We start from the raw sequence: 18,655 nt of genomic DNA on the forward strand, positions 1-18,655 counted from the left end.
GAGAGGGGGCACTTCTTATCATCCTTGTGATAAAGCCAGGAAATATTGAGATCAGATTTTTATCAGATTCTTAAAAGAAACATAAAACTGAAAGCAGAAGTTTTCCTTTTGGGTTTGATGGACAAAGAGAAAGAAAAGTTGGAACTTAGGTAGTAAATATGTTGACAGCCATGAGAATCTGATATGCACAAAGATGGAAAGTCACACTAACCATCCCAATCAAATGGTTTTCCAGTCTCCTCTTGAAAACCTCCAGTTGATGGAGCACCCCATCACTCCAGGAGGCAAACTATTCCACCGATTAATTGTCCTCACTCACTGGAAATTTCTCCTTAGTTCTAGCCTGGACCTCTCTTTAATGATATTCCACCCATTACTTCTTGTCCTGCCTTCAGGTGCTTTGGAGAATAAGTTAATCTCCTCTTCTCTGTGACTTCCCCTCAAATACTGGAAGACAGCTATCATGTGCCCTCCTAATTGTTTTTTTGTGACAATAGACATACCTACTTCCCTTAACCATACATCTTAGGGTTTAGCCTCCAGATCTCTTATCATCTTTTTTGCTCCAAAAGCTCTCCCAGAAGTTTGTAAGAACTGAAGCCCTCTTATATGGAAATTTGGAACTGCCACCAGGATTGGAAGAGGAGAAAAAGTGGACTATACAAACATAGCTAAAAGTTGCAAGATTTGGGGCATCGTAGTCAAGAATGAGGTTTGCAGTTGGTGTTCAAGAATGATATGAAAAGGTTATTTCTTTAACATAGAGCTGCTGCAGATTATTCTTTCTTATTTCCTTCCGAACACACCCCATTCTGCAATTTAGTAGAGAAATGTAAGAAAAGGCAAAGCATTGGCTTAGGGTGCAAAAAACAAACGAACAACCAAGCGTACAGGTTGTGCTTCATAAGTTAAATGGAGCAACTTGTCAAGTCTTTAAACCAGGGTTTCTCAGCCAGGGTAACTTGAAGCTGGGTGGACTTCAACTTCCTGAATTCCCCAGCCAGCATTGCATCGAGTTGAATTCCACTCAGCTTCGAAGTGCCCAGGTTAAGAAACACTGCCGTCAACATGAATTAAGAAAGTATTTTCTTAGAAAGATTTCTTAGTTGGATGGATTGCAAGAGAAAAGGTCTTAGGTGCAAAATCTAGGAAATGGAATATGTTTCTTCTTGAGCTCCGTCTTAACAAGGCATACTTGAGGACACTTCCTTCTGGATAATCTTCTTTCTAACTCTCTTTTCTTTAAGAGGCAAGGATCAGGTGGATCCCTGTTTTTAGAAGATATGGATGGAATGTCCATTGATCCTTGCTCGGCCCAACTTTGCAAATACCCATGCCTTAGGTTCCTTGGTGCTCTCTGAGCTAAATTAAGGGCCCCACAGATCAACCCCGAGCTACATGTATTGTCTTATAATGGTGCATCAATTACCAGGCCCAGAGAATTTCATTACCCAACTGATACAACTCTCTTATTTCAGCAGAGAGCCGGTGATGGGGTTGCCCATGCTGGAGTAGCTAATATCTTGATTTTTCAGGAGGATTTGCAACAGGAACCTAGATTTTGCTGAACCCAGTTCCCACCAGCCTTGGGTAGCCTAGCCAACAGCGAAGCTTCCTGTCTCCAGCATCATCTAGACATCATCACCTGTTGCTCTCTTCTAAAACTGAGGATGAGCCTCAGCAAACAGGCTAGGAATCTATGGAGATTCTCAGCCGTCCTGGTCATTGCTGTACCAAAGGTGCTTTTTTTTTCAAGAGGCAACCAACTGGACTTTCTGGTTTTTCTTTGAAGATGTTTCACTTCTCATCCCAGAAGCTTTTTCAACTCTTCTTCTTCAGAGCTGAAGAAGCTTCTTGGGTGAGAAGCGAAATGCCTTCAAAGAAAAACCAGCTGCCTCTTGAAAAAGCACCTTTGTACAATTGGTTAAGCCAGAGATAAACTGACTAAAAGATAAAGGGTAATTTAAGTACAGTAGACGAGATGAGCGCATTTGAATTAATTTAGGTGAAATGGATCTTACAGACTGTCCAAAAGGACATTGTTTGCATGTTTAAATGTATCCTTTCCATTTCTTACTTTTTTTTCTTTCTTTCTTTTTTTCTTTTACATCCTTTCCTCTCTTCCTTTTCCGGCTTGCTAGCCAGGATGCTCCTTTTGTGTGTGTGTGTGTGTGTATGTATTGTCGATATGTTTTTAATTGTAAATTTAATAAAATGTATTTATATGAAAAAGCACCTTTAAGACAAACAGATTAGGCATTCTTCCTGGCTAGTTTGTGTAAGAAAAGACCTTGATAAAAAAATGTCACCTTCCTCGTACCGTACCGTGGTGGTGAGCCTGTCCACCCAGGTCCCCCTTTTCTTAATCCTCGTTTTGTAAACTCCTGGCTCTCCAAATTGAGATGCAGGGAACAGAAACCCTTCTGCATCCACTGGTGGCCTCCGATGCTCTGAATGTCAGTGCACATCATCCCTAGCCAGCAGCATCAGGGAATATGGGGCGGATCAATAGCCTGATTTTTTTCTGGGTGGGGGGGGAAGGCATCTCATGGACCCCCCCCCCAGTTTTCCATGTTCAAGATGGGCCGCTGTCCTTTTCCTGAGGGCGCTGTCAGGATTCTAGCAATCGCCCTAATTAAATCATGTTTTATGAGTTGACAGGCATATCGAGGCACATTCTTCCGTTGGAGGAGGATAAACCCCCGGAAAAGATTGGGGCAAATGTCAAAACAGAGAGAAGAGGATGAGAAGGAGGGAGGGAGGGAGGGTGATGGAACCACACCCAGAGAGATTAAATTCTGGAATGTGCCAAGTGCAGAGAGAGAACTATGCCGCAGAGGAAAATTAAAGCTTGAAATCCGATGCTCGTTTCTCTTAGGTGACTGTTCCAGAGACCATAGGAGAGTTCACTTCTACATAAAAACCCCTCCAGACTCATGCTGCTCAAAGTTTTCTAAGGACTGAAATTTCAGGGTCAAGGGCTCAGTTCAGGAACATCCCAAACAGCCATCAGAATAAACCTTGAGCAGATAAAGTCTAGATTCACTCCTTTCGGTTTGCTTAATCATCGTTTCTTGAGTCAGGCACCATCGGTAGGTTTCACCTACAGCACTAAGCCACAAACAACCATAGCCCAATACCCAGAACTATACTATGGATGCAACAGATTGGTTGGTTGAACCGTGGTTGGTTTAACCGTAGTTTATTGATAAGCCCAACTGTCTGGGTTCACGTGGCCCTTGAAGTCAGAAATCCTGCTTTACACCTGACAATGGCTCCGTTCAGACAACGCAACAACCCAAACGTCTAGCAAATCCAGTTATTTTTATGTCAGTGACATGAAAGATAGTCAGCGGAATCAACCAACAGATAGGATCTGGAGGTCATTTCAACACAATATAAGCCAATTCTTCTTGTTAACTGGCTCGGTCCCACATTTGCACAAGCCAAGCCTTTAACACAGTTAAACCAGACAGGAGAAGAGCTTGCATTTAGTCCCTGGCCAAAAATGTCCTTTTTCGAAATGCCCGAAGTCAAAACCACAGATCCAGGGCCAGAAAACGCTCCTGTCACCGGAGAGCACCACGAGCAATAGCAAACCGAGCCTGATAGAGCATGTGCAGAGAGCTGCTTTTTTTTTTTTTTTTTTTTGGCTTATCATTCCTTCGCTTTGTCCCATTAGGCAGAACTGCCCTCAAGAGGAGACGTTTCTTAGAGCACGGGAGAAAGTCGCTTGAAGTTTGATTCCAACGTCGCCCCCGTTTAAAAGTAGGAGGAAGAAAATTGGGGAGGGGGAGCGTCTCTTCCCACCCCCACCCCCACCCCAGCTTGCTCCCGTTCCGTTAGCTCCAAGGCGGAAAGATTTTGGAAAGCGTCCCTTCCGCTGATCTCCGAAGCGAGCAGGGACCCCCAAAGCCCTCGGGGCTCCGCGCATCTCCCACCCACCCACAAACCTACCCACTCCCCCACCCACCCACTCAGACACACACACACACACACACACACACACACACACACACACCCCTCCACCTCACCTCTTCTTTTGCACCGTGGGGCTGTATTTGCCTCGGTTCCTTTTCTTAAAAAGGGAATGCATGGCGCTTCTCCGCAAACGGCCCGAGCAGCTGCAGTGCCAGGGGCAAACGCGGGGCCGGCGGGGCTAGGACGATGGCGTTGCCCGGTTCTTGGGTGGGAGGCCGGCCCGGGTTGGAGGGGAGAGAGAGGGAAAAAAAGAGGGGGGACCGGGGGGCGGCTCGGCTTGCGGCCAAGTCCGGCCGGGCGACGGGAGGCGCGGTGCAGCGGGCGCGCAAAGGGAGCTCTTTGCCTGGCACTGCGCGAGCAGCCGAGGTGCGCTGCGCCCAGGCCAAGCCGCTGGGAGGTCCCACCCAGAAGAGGTGGCGCTTACCTATTTTCCCCGTCTCGGCAGGGACGGGCGCTTGGCTCGCCTTTGCCTGGGCACCTCGGGGGGGGGAAAAGAAAAAAGCAGCTCCGGCGCCCGTTACTAAGGCACCGGCCGCTCCTGCTGGGGATTCCCACGGCCACCGGTGCCACCCAGGCACGTGGGCAGGAGAGGGCAGGCGGAGGGAGGGTCAAGAGCCAACTTTTGAGGAGGGGAGGGGGAGAGAGAACTCTGCCAAGGTAGCCTTTGCCTCTGCTCCCCCCCGGAGGCGAAAACACGCGCGTTCGTTTCTCTTTTTCCTCCTGATCCGTTGGCGACTTAACGCGCAATTTCTGGCAAAGTTTTGAGCCTTGTCACTTTGGAGTTCATAGTTGTACCCGAGTTGGAAGGGAGCTTGGGGAAGGGGGGGGTCTTCTAATCCAGACCCCTGCCCAAGCAGGAGACCCTGTTACCATTTCAGACAAAATGGCTGTCAAGAGAAGGGTGGTAGAACCTAGAATCGTAGGGTTGGAAGGGAGCTGCGAGGTCTTCTAGTCTGACCCCGCTTGCTCAAGCAGGAGACCCTGTACCATTTCAGACAAAATGGCTGTCAAGAGAATGCCAATTTTACTGGCAGCTCTGTTTCTGGTGGTGGGACATAGAATCGTAGGGTTGGCAGGGAGCTGGGAGGTCTTCTAGTCTGACCCCGCTGCTCAAGCAGGAGACCCTGTACCATTTCAGACAAAACGGCTGTCAAAAGAATGCCCATTATACTCATAGCCTTGTTTCTGGTGGTAGAACATAGAACCATAAGGCTGGAAGGGATCCTTGAGGTCTTCTAGTCCAGCTCCAGGCAGGAGACCTTATACCACCTTGGTCAAACGGTTGTCCAGTCTCTTCTTGAAAACCTCCAGCAATGAAGGACCCGCAATTCCAGGTGACCAACTATTCCATTAATTCTCGCTGTCAGGAAATGTCTCCTTGGTTGGATCTTTTTTTACCTTTCTCCTTTGGGTGACAATGGCTACCAACTGCCGTCTTTACACAGGACATTCCTTTGTTTCAGAAGGCTGTCTTTGGATTTACTGAAGTTTCCAGAACTTTTCTCTTTTATTTGTCTTCTTCAAAGGGTATCTACAATGCACAGCCTCTCATATTCAAGTGAACAGTACAGTCCTTGAATTGTCTTTTTTCAAATAAATGCACATATCCCTGCTGATTTTAAATATTTCTTTTATTAGCATAGGGGTTTTTCATGATTTTCCTTTATGAAGCAAACATAAATATTTTTTTAAAAAAATCCTTATGGATCTCTTTCAGATTTACCTCTTTTTCAGGTTTCTCCTTTACTTTTTTTCCCAAAACAATACGGTCAGGTTTTTTTTGTACACCCGAGAACTAAATTTTATTCTACCGTGCTATGTTAAACAAGAAACAAAACTGACAGGTTGGTGGCTTTGCTATGAGCTTTGTGGTTGACTCATGATTTGTGAAGAAACCACAAATACCTGGCTTGACCACGTATTGTAAAATCCAGTGGTGGATCCAACAACACACGCAACCCAACTCCTGAGACACCACAGCATTTATAGTGCCATGCGTAATTCTGGCCTTTGTCGTACAGGTACCATAGTAGTCCTCAACTTACATCAATTCATTTAGCAAACATTCAAAGTTCAAAGACCAACAAATATCTGCCTCTCGCAGGCACAAAACACAATCAAGATCAAGGGAGGTACTAATACCACTCTATGAATCCTTAGTAAGACCACACTTATAATACTGCATCCAGTTTTGGTCACCACACTATAAAAAGATGCTGAGACTCCGGAAAGACTGCAGAGAAGAGTAACAAAGATGATTAGGGGACTGGAGGCTAAAACATATGAAGAATGGTTGCATGGCTAGTCTAGTGAAGAGAAGGATCAGGGGAGACAGGATAGCAGTGTTCCAGTATTTGAAGGGCTGTCACAGAGAGGAAGAGGTCAAGCTATTTTCAAAAGCACCCTCAATTTAACACATAATCAGAGTTGGAAGGGACCTTATAGGTCATCTAGTCCAACCCCCCGCCCAAGTGGGAGACCCTACACCATTTCTGACAAATGGCAGTCCAGTCTCTTCTTGAAAGATTCCAGTGCTGAAGCTCCCACAACTTCTGAAGGCAACTTCTGTTCCATGGGTTGATGGGTCTCACTGTCAGAAAGTTTCTCCTTATTTCCAGGTTGAATCTCTCCTTGTTCAGTTTCCATCCATTGTTCCTTGTCTGACCTTCAGGTGCCTTGGAGAATAGCTTGACCACTTTCTCCTCTCTGTGGCAGCCCCTCAAATATTGGAAGATGCTATCCTGTCTCCCCTGGTCCTTCTCTTCCCTAGACTAGCCAGTTCCTGCAAGAGTTCATTGTATGTTTTAGTCTCCAGTCTCCTTATTATCCTGATTGCTCTTCTCTGTCTTTTTCTAGAGTTCTAGTGAAAGCCAGACAAGGGATAATGGATGGAAACTGACCAAGGAGAGATTCAACCTGGAAATAAGGAGAAATTTTCAGACAGTAAGAACAATCAACTGATGGAACAGAAGTTGCCTTCAGAAATCATGGGAGCTTCATCACTGGGAGCTTTCAAAACGAGATTGGACTGCCATTTGTCAGAAATGGTGTAGGGTCTCCTGGTGGGTGTGGAGGTGGACTAGATGACCTACAAGGTCCCTTCCAACTCTGGTTATCTATTGAGCTGCCCCCTGGGAAGGACATGACAGGAGGACAAAAATGCCAGATGCAGCATAAACCTCTGGCAGCCTACAGTGAACTTTAATTTATTTGCCCTTTTATGGCATCTGATTCCCGGTGACTTTATCTGCTTTCTGACAGAGGTCCCTGCAAGGCAGGCGATCCTCGACTTACAACAGTTCCTTTAGTGACTGTTCAAAGTGACAACGGCCCTGAGAAGTGTGACTTGGGACCGTGTTTCACACTTACGACCATTGCAGCGTCCCCGGTGATCACGTGATCCAAATTCACAAGACGCTTCACTTAACAACCAGGTTATTAACTGATCAACTGGAGTGATTCACTTAACAACAACGGTGGCAGGAAAGTTCGTAAAACAGGGCAAAGCTCCCTTAACAAACGTTTCCCTTAACCATTGAAATTCTGGGCTCGGTTGTGGTCATAAGCCGAGGACTGCCTGCATTTGGCTTCCCATCTTCACTTGTCCACAACAAACTGGCAGGTGTGCCTTTTGAAGCTCCATCTGAATAAACTGGTTTGGGGAGGGTGTTCCTCGACTGACGGGGTGTAACACCAGCCTCGACGGAGGAGCGATGCCCATCATCTCTGCCCCAGGAGTCTCCGCTGTAGAAGGGAAGCGCTCCTGGGGGCAGGAAATGACCAATATTTGACTTTTTTTTTTTTCTGAGGTTGAAAAGGGACGGTTCCGGGGAGTTGAAATTATGTCATGAAACCATGACCAAAAGGAAGTCCAGCTTTGTAAGCCTGGCCATAAATAGGTGTGCTTGCTTCAAACCAGATATTCAGGATATACTGATACACACCCAAATGCACATTTTGAAATATTCAGACTTGAACATTGCTGGGTGCCCTCCCTTCCTCCCTTCCTTTTCTCTTTCCTCCCTCCCTCCTGCCTTTTCTATTTCCTTCCTCCTTTCCACCTTTCCTTCCTTCTTCCCTCCCTCCCTCCCTTCCTTTTCTATTTCTTTCCTCCTTCCCTCCCTCCCTCCTTCCCTTCTTCCCTCCCTCCCTTCCATCCTCCTTCCCTTCCTTTTCTAATTTCCTTCCTCCTTTCCACCTTTCCTTCCTTCTTCCCTCCCTCCCTCCCTTCCTTTTCTATTTCTTTCCTCCTTCCCTCCCTCCCTCCTTCCCTTCTTCCCTCCCTCCCTTCCATCCTCCTTCCCTTCCTTTTCTATTTCCTTCCTCCTTTCCACCTTTCCTTCCTTCTTCCCTCCCTCCCTCCCTTCCTTTTCTATTTCTTTCCTCCTTCCCTCCCTCCCTCCTTCCCTTCTTCCCTCCCTCCCTTCCATCCTCCTTCCCTTCCTTTTCTATTTCCTTCCTCCTTCCTTCCTTTCCTTCTTCCCTCCCCCATTGATCCTTCCTTCCTCCCTTTTCTTCCTCCCTCCCTCCCTTTTCTATTTCCTCCCTCCCTCCCCTTCCTTTTCTATTTCCTTCCTCCTTCCCTCCTTTCCTCCCTTCCTCCCTCTCTTCCATCCTCCCTTTCTTTTCTTCCTTCCTCCCTTCCTTGCTTCCTTTTTTATTTCCTCTCTCCTTCCTTCCTTCCCTTCTTCCCTCCCTCCCTGCCTGCCTGCATTCCATCTGCCTTCCTTCCTTCCTTCCTTCCTTCTTTTCCTTCATCCCTCCCTCCCTCCATTTATGTGCCACCCATCTCATGTGACTCAGGTGACTCTGGGCAGCAGATCAATTCAGAGAAGAGAAGAGAAGAGAAGAGAAGAGAAGAGAAGAGAAGAGAAGAGAGAAGAGAAGAGAACAAAATCAGATTCTTTATTGGCCAAGTGTGATTGGACACACAAGGAATTTGTCCTATGCAGTGGTCAAAATGGCACTGGTTTAATGTATCTTATTTTGGCTTTTTTTTAAAAAAAAAAGGAAGAAGAGAGAGAGAGAGAGAGAGAGAGAGAGAGAGAGAGAGAGAGAGAGAGAGATATTATAATAACAGGTTGATCCAAAACTTGATCTATGCCAAGTTTTCTTAAATCTGAAATGCTGTCTATATTTTGCATCTTATAAGCATCTTTATCTGATAGAACGTTGAGAGAGGAAAAATGACAGGAATTGCACGTTCACATGTCTTAATTAAAAATGCTTTTATTTAATGGAAGGAAGGAAGAGAGGGAGGGAGGGAGGAAAAAGAAAGAAAGACAAAAAGAAATGTAGAAAAACAACAACAGTTACTGTATATATAAAAAAGCTTCTTCAAAATGTATATATGTATATTAAAGATACAACATCAGTAATGAAGGAGTATATTTCATGGCAATCATCCATACCTAATCTACATTTGTAGGCCATTCATTCCTAAATTACAGGTGACATCAATCCACTGAGTAATTTGACTGTAAATTTGTCTTTCCAGTGTTGATGGATTAGTAATAAGAGTATTCTTATTCTTAGTAATAAGAATGGCACGAAGTACCCAGCCATCATGTCCCATGCAAAAAAAAAAAACATTGTCTGTGGAAAATAATAATAATATCTGAATGTATTAAGCATATCAAAGTCAAATTAATCTATGTAATTACGTCTATCCCTATCAGAGTAATTTTAGGGCATTACAAAAACAGTTTGGAGGAAGAAGCACAGTTCTCCTTGCATTAAATCCACATTTGATACAATGGGCCTTCTAATTATGACTGAGAAGGAAAGAGGCAGGGATATCTCATTGGTGGGAAGGCATGAGCCCACTTGAATGCCATTAAACATTGTCCAGTCCGGTGTAGGTGCATGCTGCTGGTTTAACAGAACGGAATAGCAGAGTTGGAAGGGACCTTGGAGGTCTTCTAGCCCAACCTCCGGCACAAGCAGGAAACCCTATATCATTTCAGACAAATCTCTTCTTGAAAAACCTCCAGTGTTGGAGTGTCCACAACTTCTGGAGATAGATGGTTCCACTGATTAATTGTTCTCTTTATTGGGAAGTTTCTCCTTAGTTCTGGGTTGTTTCTCTCCTTGATTGGTTTCCATCTGTTCTTTCTTCCCCTGCCTTCAGGTGCTTTGAAGAAAAGCAAAAAGAAAACAAATTCTTTGAAACTGTTAAGATTTTCCATGCTTCTATATCATGTGGGCTGTTTTTGTGTGTGTGTGACTTGGGAAGGAGTTTTAGTTTCCCACAGGTCAGTGATGGCGAACCTTTTCGTTGTGCTGTGCCAAAAGCATATGTGCGTGGGTGCCGGCTCCCACAATGCAATGTGCCCCCCCTGACTCCCCCTGTACATGCACGTGCAACATCCCACCCCACCTCCTTACCTGCACTGCGCATGCACGCGCCTCCCAGCTCATTTTTGGCCCGTTTGAGGCCATTTTTCAGCCTCCTGAGGCTGTAGAGGCTTCCCTCAAGCATTCGGGGGGGCAAAAACTGCCTCAAATGGGCCGAAAGTCAGCTGGGAGGTGCGTGCATGCGCAGTGCAGGCTGGGGCTCGCGTGGCCGCACAAATGTCTCTGCGTGCCACCTGTGGCACGCATGCTATAGGTTCGCCATCATGGCCATAGGTATTTGTGTTAGGATTTGGGGCTCTTCCACAAAGTATTGGTCTCCCATGAGTCTTCTTTATCAAAAAAAGAAACAACAACAACGAATGGAACATCATCAGGAATGGAATGGACACAATGGCCACCTTCAGAGTTTCTTCATGGTCCAAATACCAACTTTCTAATTTTATTTTATTTACATTTTCCAGGGAGAAATATCTTCATCCCTTGGCTCTGGGTAGATTCTTGTAAAACAGGCACAAGCAATAAAGTAGCTGGTTGAACTCTTCACCTATAGATCTGGCTGTTTGCACCTAGCATTGGGCCATGATTATCCTGAGTCAGCTTTCATAGCTGAGTAGATTTTGATATTAAACACTCTACCCATTTTCATTATATAAACTGGCATTGAATTGTCACATAACTCCTCAATAAGTCAATCAAAATAATAATAATAATAATAATAATAATTCCTAGTTCTGATTCATTTCCTGGTAAAACCCTATTGCTGTTTTTGAAACATCTTTACTTTTCCAAGAAAGATGCTTCTGGTTGATACAGGTAGTCTTTGACTTATGACGGCAATTGAGACCATAACTTCCATTGCTTAAAAAGGCAGCCAATTAAATGAGTTCTGTTCTATTTTACGGCCTGTTTTGCCATGTCCATTAAGTGAATCACACAGGTGTTAAGTGAAACCATTTGGGGTCATCAGCAGATTTTTCTATTCTGGCTTTGATTGCATTCATTCTGCTGGCTTGTTCTTGGGCTGCAAGAATCAGGCCTTCTGTCTCTTTCTTCAGTGTTCCGTTGGTCAGCCATAACCATTATTATTATTGTTGTTGTTGTTGTTGTTGTTGTTGTTGTTGTTATCTTTTCTAAAGCATCAGAAGCCAAGGCAAGAAACCATGGATGAAAACCAGGGAGAGAAACAAGCTAGAAATAAGGGAGAAATTTCCTGATAGTGAAAACCATTTTACCAGTGGATGTCTTTGCTTTCAAGAGTTGTGGGTACTCCAAAATCCCTGGCAACTTTATTATTCTATGTTCTATATTCTAAAATGTGCAAAAGTTTTCCCCAGCCTTGGGGAGGGAACCGCTTTGCCCTTTTCTTTGCATGCATGATAGGAAGGAAGAGAAGAGATTAAAACAGTTAAAACGAGATCTGCCTTTTTTTAGAGTGTCACGAAGAACTGGCTTCTCTCCCAAAGTTTGGGGTTAAAGATTGGGGTGGAGTTGGGAGACTGGCCTGCTACACTGGAAGTAGGGGAAAAGGGCTTTAAAAAAATCCTTATTTTTTTATGGATTGTTGTGAGCCACCATCACTGCATGAGATGGAAGGCCATAAACATCCACTAAATAAATAAGATAAATCAGTAAACTTCTGAGCACTTGCTCCTGTTTTGGCAAAGCGGCACGCATTGTGTAAATCCTCTCTATGTTTTCGATCTGATGGTTGCGTATTTCTTTTTTCTTAATATTTATTATGACTCAGAAATGCATTTCTCCCTCTGCCTCTCTCACTTTGCATTTGGATGCTTTGGAAAACAAAATATTTAAACGAGTGCAAGAGACAACATGAAAACAGAAGAAAGGAGTAGAATGCAGATAAATAAACAAGAGTTTTAAAAAAAACTCTCTTGGAGGTCATGGCTTTATGAAAGATTATTAATTTGTGATGAATATTTAAATATTTTAATATGCATATATACACTCATGTGAGAACACCAATAACAACTTTCATAAAAGCCATGGAAAACCTTTATGGACTTTTCACTGAAAATGGGTGAAAATGAATTGACGATTTCAGAATTTATCGATTAAAAATGGAAACACAACAGGAAATTTGGGGAGATGGTAATGATTATAATTTTGCAAAGCAAATCAGAAATGTCTTCAGACATTTTTTCTTTCTTTTTTGCTTTCTTAACCTTTGCTGAGTCTCACTTTTGCTTTTATCTTTTGCTAACTTCTTCTTAATTCTTTATGCTTCTGTAGGTTTTAGTCCCATGAGATATTTTTTTGTTGTTAAACATTACTGGTAGATATTTTTTTTAAAAAGGAACAGGACGAAGAACGACAACTAAAGCAATGTTCAGAGAAAAGAAATCTGAGTCCAGAGCAGAAATGTAATTTGAAAAAGCATCTCAGACGATTCTCATGAAGATAAAGAGAGGGAGGAAGGAGGCACATTCAGACTTGTACGATTCTGTTACCATAACCTTATAATAAAAATTTGTTTTAATATTCAGAGCTAGGAAACCATAACATTATTATGGAAATCATAATAATTTCCTAGTCTGGCTGACTTTGAAGTCAGGTCTATATAAACCAGGTGTCGGCAGCCTTAAACACTCAAAGAACCACAAATATCCTAACTGGAAGCCCCCATTCAATTCTGGAGCTGACTGGAAGTCCAATTCCCCCACCATAGAGTCTCCTCCTAGTGCGGCATTCTTTTTCCCCCTCTGCTGACCGGAAGACCAGTTCCCCCACCATAGAGTCTCCTCCTAGTGCGGTGTCCTTTTTTCCCCTCTGCTGACTGGAAGTCCAGTTCCCCCACCAGAGAGTCCTTTTTTCCTCTACCTGTCCTAACCGAAAGTCCTATCAATTGTGGAGCCGACTGGTGACAGGGAGCCACAGCAGAGGGATGAAAGAGCCACATGCGGCTCCAGAGCCACTGGTTGCTGACCTCTAATATAAACCATGTGAAATGGAGCTGTAGAAATATCACAGAAAAATCTCATCAATGTATTTGATAATGATCAAAACATAAAGATCTTTGGGGAAAAGATGCTTCAAGCCCAAAGAACACAGAAGGCTGTAGATCTGTTCCTTGTTTTTGAAGGGCGTGGGAATTCTTAGGAAAGTTTTCATTTGCTAGTAGGACTCAAACTGGAATAGGCTTTAAATGCATATAAAGAGGATTCCTTGAATTAAAAGAAGGAATGACAAAGTCGCAGGAGGTTAATTAGGAAGGACAAATAAAGGCATGTACGGAACAAAGAAAGAAATCCTTTCTTTGTTATGGTTTAGTTTTGGAATAATAAACTGGAGGGCAAGGTGCGACTCTGGGATTTATCACACAAGTACAACATGAGACAGCCTCGTGCACAATTACCAAGGGATAATTGATCGTCCCCCCAATGACTGTACAAAATATGTATAAATATGTACAAATATCACACTTGGTTGTATGTGTATAAGTAGATTATAAATATGTATAAAACCATATACATGGAATGGCCTATAAAACCTTCTCCGCCCTTGTTAGGTAATTAAAAATATCCTGTTCCCGCTCAGCTGGCCAGTGTTTCCACTTTAACAGCCTTTCCCACCTTATGACTGATGCCAACCAACCCAGGATTTTCCTCTGGAGATTGTTTACTGGTGCTTGCCCACAGGCTGTGCTGCCAAAAGGAAAGGCATTCTTAGAACATTCCTGCCTGGGCTCTTTGGAGGAAGAAAAGAAATTTTATTTTAGACCCAGTTCTGATGTGTGGATTGGGACCTCACCCTGAGGCAGTCAAGAGAGTCCTGGACATGTTTTGTATAAGGAGGGCTAAGGTAGACCAGACAAGGAAACCAATGGCACTTAGATCAGAACCAAGTGCATTGTAAAGATTTCTTTGTTTGTGGTCTAACTTTATTATTCTTACAAATAACTCAAGGCAACAAAACGTATCCAATAAGCCTTTCTCCTCCTACATTCCTCACAATAAACAAACCTGTGAGGTAGGTTGAGTTGACAGATAGTGGGACTAGAACTCAGCAACTCCTGGTTTCTAGTCCAGAATCTTCACCACTACCCTACCATGAGGAGCGTAGAGTAGAACAGAATAAAATATGAAATAGAGTAGAACAGAACAGAATATGGAATAGACTAGACTAGACTAAAGGTAAAGCTTCCCCTCACACGTACAGGCTAGTCGTTTCCAGCTCTAGGGAGCAGTGCTCATCTCTGTTACAAAGCTAAAGAGCCAGCGCTGTCCAAAGACGTTTCGGTGGTCATATGGCCATCAGGATTAAACACCAACGGCACATGGAATACTGTTCCCTTCCCACCAAAGTGGTCCCTATTTTTCTACTTGCATTTTTACCTGCTTTCGAACTGCTAGGTTGGCAGAAGCTGGGACAAGTAACGGGAGCTCACTCCGTTACGCAGCGCTAGGGATTCAAATGGCTGAACTGCCAACCTTTCTGATCAACAAAGCTCAGGGTCTTAGCCACTGAACCACTGCTTCACTAGACTAGACTAGAATAAATAGAGTAGAATAGGGTAGGATAGGGTAGGGTAGAGTAGAGTATATACTATATTTAACCATGTTTCGAGGCTGATTGTCTTACTCCCAAAGGGGAATATTTATAAGTGGGGAAGCTGGAGAACTAACCATGTTACAGTTATGGGCTCTTAGAAAGCCACAAATCATTCTACGCATGAAGTGCAGGTAAAATCTGCTGCCATGGACTTCAGAATTAATTCGTTAAATGTTCTTCTGGTTTCTTAGAGGAGCCCTGATTCTATAATTGGGTAGAATGCGGTTGCACTACACTACACGAAGTTGAATCGGTGATGTTTTGCAGCTGGCGGGCAGAGCTCGAAAGCAAGGCAAAAAAAGCAGACAGGAGGCACTATATTTAGAAAAAAAAAATGGGAAATGCACTGGTCTCCTCCCTTGTAGACTCCCAAGCTTTGATGTCCTTTGGCGTCTCCCTTTGAACAAGTCAATGAAGAGCAAAACAAAAAAAAGCCAGCTACACAGTCCCAGCATTGCTGGACATGTGAAGCGTTTTGTCATTAAAAAAGACCCTAAAATTAGGAACTCGAGAGCAGTGTTTCTCAACCGTGGCATCTTTTAAGAGGTGTGGGCTTCAAATCCTAGAATTCCCCAGCCAGCATGAAAGAATAATATTCACAATTATTTGGGTTGCCCTCTGCTTGGATTAGAAATAAAATTCTGAGAATCGAGTTATGTCGGTTGACTTTCAAAGCTTTCAAAGATGATGAAAGGGATGAAGGCAATTGTCCATCATTTGAGATGGGTCAAGTCATAAAACGGGTACTCTAGAGATTACGGGATGATACTTCATTGTTTTTACGATGTACTAATAAAATCTTAAAGTTCTGCCCAAGTTTTCATCTGTTACGCCATTATACTGGTGTTTTTCAATCTTGGCAACTTTAAGATGGGTGGACTTCAATTCCCAGAATAACCCAGCCAGCTCTCAGATACAGGGGAATTCTGGGAGTTGATGTCCACCCATCTTAAAGCTGCCCAGGTTGAAAAACACTGCTCTAGACATGTCATTCATTTCTCAAGAATCAACTTTTCTTTCAAAAGGAGACAGATAAATGTGATCTGTTCTCTTTTTTTTGGCACCCATTTTGCTCCAAACTTCCCCCAAATCAATCACTTCCATCTGTTCCCACCCAAACACCACCCCCAGTTTCGACGGAGCAGTAGCCGCAGGCCGACGTGAACCAAAGACGGAAGCTGAGCGGAGAAATTCAGAGTCCTTAACCCTGCTGCATCGACGGGGCTTAATTTAAACATTTCCTAATGTTGTTCTCCGCAGTTTTTAAAGAGGCGTTGTTGGAAATCAATGAGTTGCATCATTTGCAAAGAAAAACAAACTTGGCTTCAAGATTGAACAAGGGAGGAGACCAGGAGGGGGGAGTTAAACAGGACGGAACAAGCCTAAAGTGCAACGGACTAAAGAAGAAGAAAAAAAAGCAAGATAAAGTAACAGAGCTGAGTTTTTTTTTTTCTGAGGCTTCCAGTTCTAAAGCTAAATTGTTGGGACTTGTCGGCTTTCACACTTCAGCTGCGTTGTGCTGACTTTTTCCAGCATGCTTAGAAGTGATAGCATAACAAAGCTGGAAGGCCTTCTAATCTAGCCCTCTGTTCAAGGAGGAGAGCCTTATACCATTCCAGATGAACAGCTGTCCAATTTGTTCTGGAAAACTTCCAGTGAGGGTGTGCCATCCCAGCCAGTCTATGGGAATTGGATAGTTACTTAGGAATTATGAGCTGTTCCCTTATGCATCATGGTAAATGTAGTTAAAGGTATCCCGGGAAATGTAGTCCATGTCACGTGACCACATCTGTAATCCCGATTGGTCGCTGAATTGACCCTCGATGGGTTGGGGGAGTTTTTCCTCACTTTTGCCTGAACTCTCTAACTCATGGCAACTTCTTTCTATCACTACGAGATGGGGTTAGGAGATAACCATCTTTTTACTACAAGGCAGATATACAAAGGATTGGTCATTAAAGAAGAACTTCATCACAAACGTGAGTTACCTTGAGGATACCTAATATATTCCAATAAAAGAAAGTTTGTATGGAAGAATTTGTAGAGTTATTCTATCTGTCTTTACATTCAGCACGTGAATCAAAGGACAGAATAGTAAAATGATAGTGATCTTTCTATCCCATATTTCATCCCATTGTAGTAGGTATGCTAGAAGGGGGCTGAGTTCAGGCAAGAGAGTGGAGGCACCTCCCGCCATCCCAACAAAGGGTCAGTTCAGTGACCAATCAGGATTACAGATGTGGTCACGTGACATGGACTACATTTCCCAGGATACCTTTAACTACATTTAGTGACCCTTTAATAATCATATTATCAAATTTCTCTACCTCCCAACTCGCTATGGTTTTTTTTAAAAAAACCATAACAATCCTTATAAAAATATACAAATTAAGAGAGGGTGCCTTCAAGCCACCAAACACACCCAGCATTGGGTATCATTTTTGGATTCCCCCAGCCAGTTGACAGAGCCAGGTTGGGGTTTTTTTTGTTTTGCTATTAAGGATTTTATTAAGAGCCATCACATAATATAAAATAAAGGTGATAGGAAAATGAGGAAGAGGGAGGAGAGGGGGAAGAAAGGGGTGGATACAGCAGAAAAGAAAAGAAAAGAAAAGCTAACCCAGCTGTTCGTACTGAGCTGAGTCAGCAATTGATCAGGTGCAACTAGGAACAATGTACAGATCAGAAACAATGTGGTACCTTTTCTGGATCATATTAGATACAATCACTCTGCGCTTTTACGCTAGCAATGATTTCCCAGCTTTCATATGGAGGGTTTTTCCTCCCCTTCCCCTCCCCTTCCTTTCCTTTCCTTCCTTTCCCTTCCCTTCATCCTTCCCTTCCCTTCATATATCTTCTTCCTTTCCTTTCCTTTCCTTTCCTTTCCTTTCCTTTCCTTTCCTTTCCTTTCCTTCCCTTCCCTTCCCTTCCCTTCCCTTCCCTTCCCTTCATATCTTCTTCCTTTCCTTTCCTTTCCTTTCCTTTCCTTTCCTTTCCTTTCCTTTCCTTTCCTTTCCTTTCCTTCCCTTCCCTTCCCTTCCCTTCCCTTCCCTTCCCTTCCCTTCATCCTTCCCTTCCCTTCATCCTTTCCTTCCCTTCCCTTCATATCTTCTTCTTTTCCTTTCCTTTCTTTCCCCTCCCCTCCTCTCCTCCTCTTCTCCTCTCTTCTCTCCTCCCTGCCCTTCCCTCTCCTTTGCACCCACATCATTCTTCTTGAAAATCCAGCCATCGAAATGGTGAGCCTTGTGCAGTCCTCCAGACCTCCAGTCCTTTCTCAATGGGGGATGAACCTTTTCTGAAAACCTTGCTCTGTGTGCAATGGAAACAGGCTTGGTTAATAATTCCTGGTAAGATAAATAGGAGTTTTGCAATGATACCTCTCTCTGAAGGCTGTGCATATAGTATATGGAACACTTAAGAGAGAGAATTGGTTTCAAATTTCCACAGATTGTGGGGAAAAGCATTTTAAAAAGCCTTGAATGGAAAATTAAATTGCGGTGAGTCTGTAGTACTAATGTGAACCTTGGCAACTTTAAGATGTGTCCGCTTCAATTTCCAGAATTATCCAATCATCCAATGCTGGCTGGGGAAGTCTAGGAATTGTACTTCAGGCGTCTTAAAGTTGCCAAAGTTGCGAAACTCTGCATTAGAAGGTGTATCAGGGTCGAGACCAACAGAAAAAATTATGCATTCATTGCAGTAGGATTCAAAAAAATTTGCTACTGGTTCTGTGGGCGTGGCTTGGTGG

At 43.6% G+C, this 18,655-nt stretch overlaps 1 protein-coding gene and 1 long non-coding RNA gene across 3 annotated transcripts in view; both read right to left on the minus strand.

The window, feature by feature from the left end:
• The window catches only part of PPL (periplakin), a 68,341-nt gene extending 63,958 nt beyond the window's left edge, over positions 1-4,383 (minus strand). Inside the window, exon 1 of one of the 2 annotated variants that reach the window (XM_026704123.2) lies at positions 4,035-4,383. In XM_026704123.2, the coding sequence (XP_026559908.1) occupies positions 4,035-4,096 (62 nt within the window). In that variant the 5' untranslated portion in view covers positions 4,097-4,383. Of the gene's footprint in view, positions 1-4,029 lie in introns of both variants that reach the window. The other variant, XM_087912497.1, reaches the window with a different exon arrangement.
• Positions 4,384-8,864: 4,481 nt separating this feature from the next.
• Positions 8,865-18,203, minus strand: LOC148124687 (uncharacterized). The gene is made up of 2 exons (XR_015739564.1): positions 18,111-18,203; positions 8,865-10,114 (listed from the first exon to the last, which is right to left on the minus strand). It is a non-coding gene; the product is annotated as an uncharacterized LOC148124687 (long non-coding RNA).
• Between the last annotated feature and the right edge of the window lie 452 nt (positions 18,204-18,655).

The sequence above is a fragment of the Pseudonaja textilis genome, chromosome 14 (assembly GCF_049901715.1).
Source record: "Pseudonaja textilis isolate UNSWEBS1 chromosome 14, rPseTex1.2, whole genome shotgun sequence".
Classification (NCBI taxonomy): Eukaryota; Metazoa; Chordata; class Lepidosauria; order Squamata; family Elapidae; genus Pseudonaja; species Pseudonaja textilis.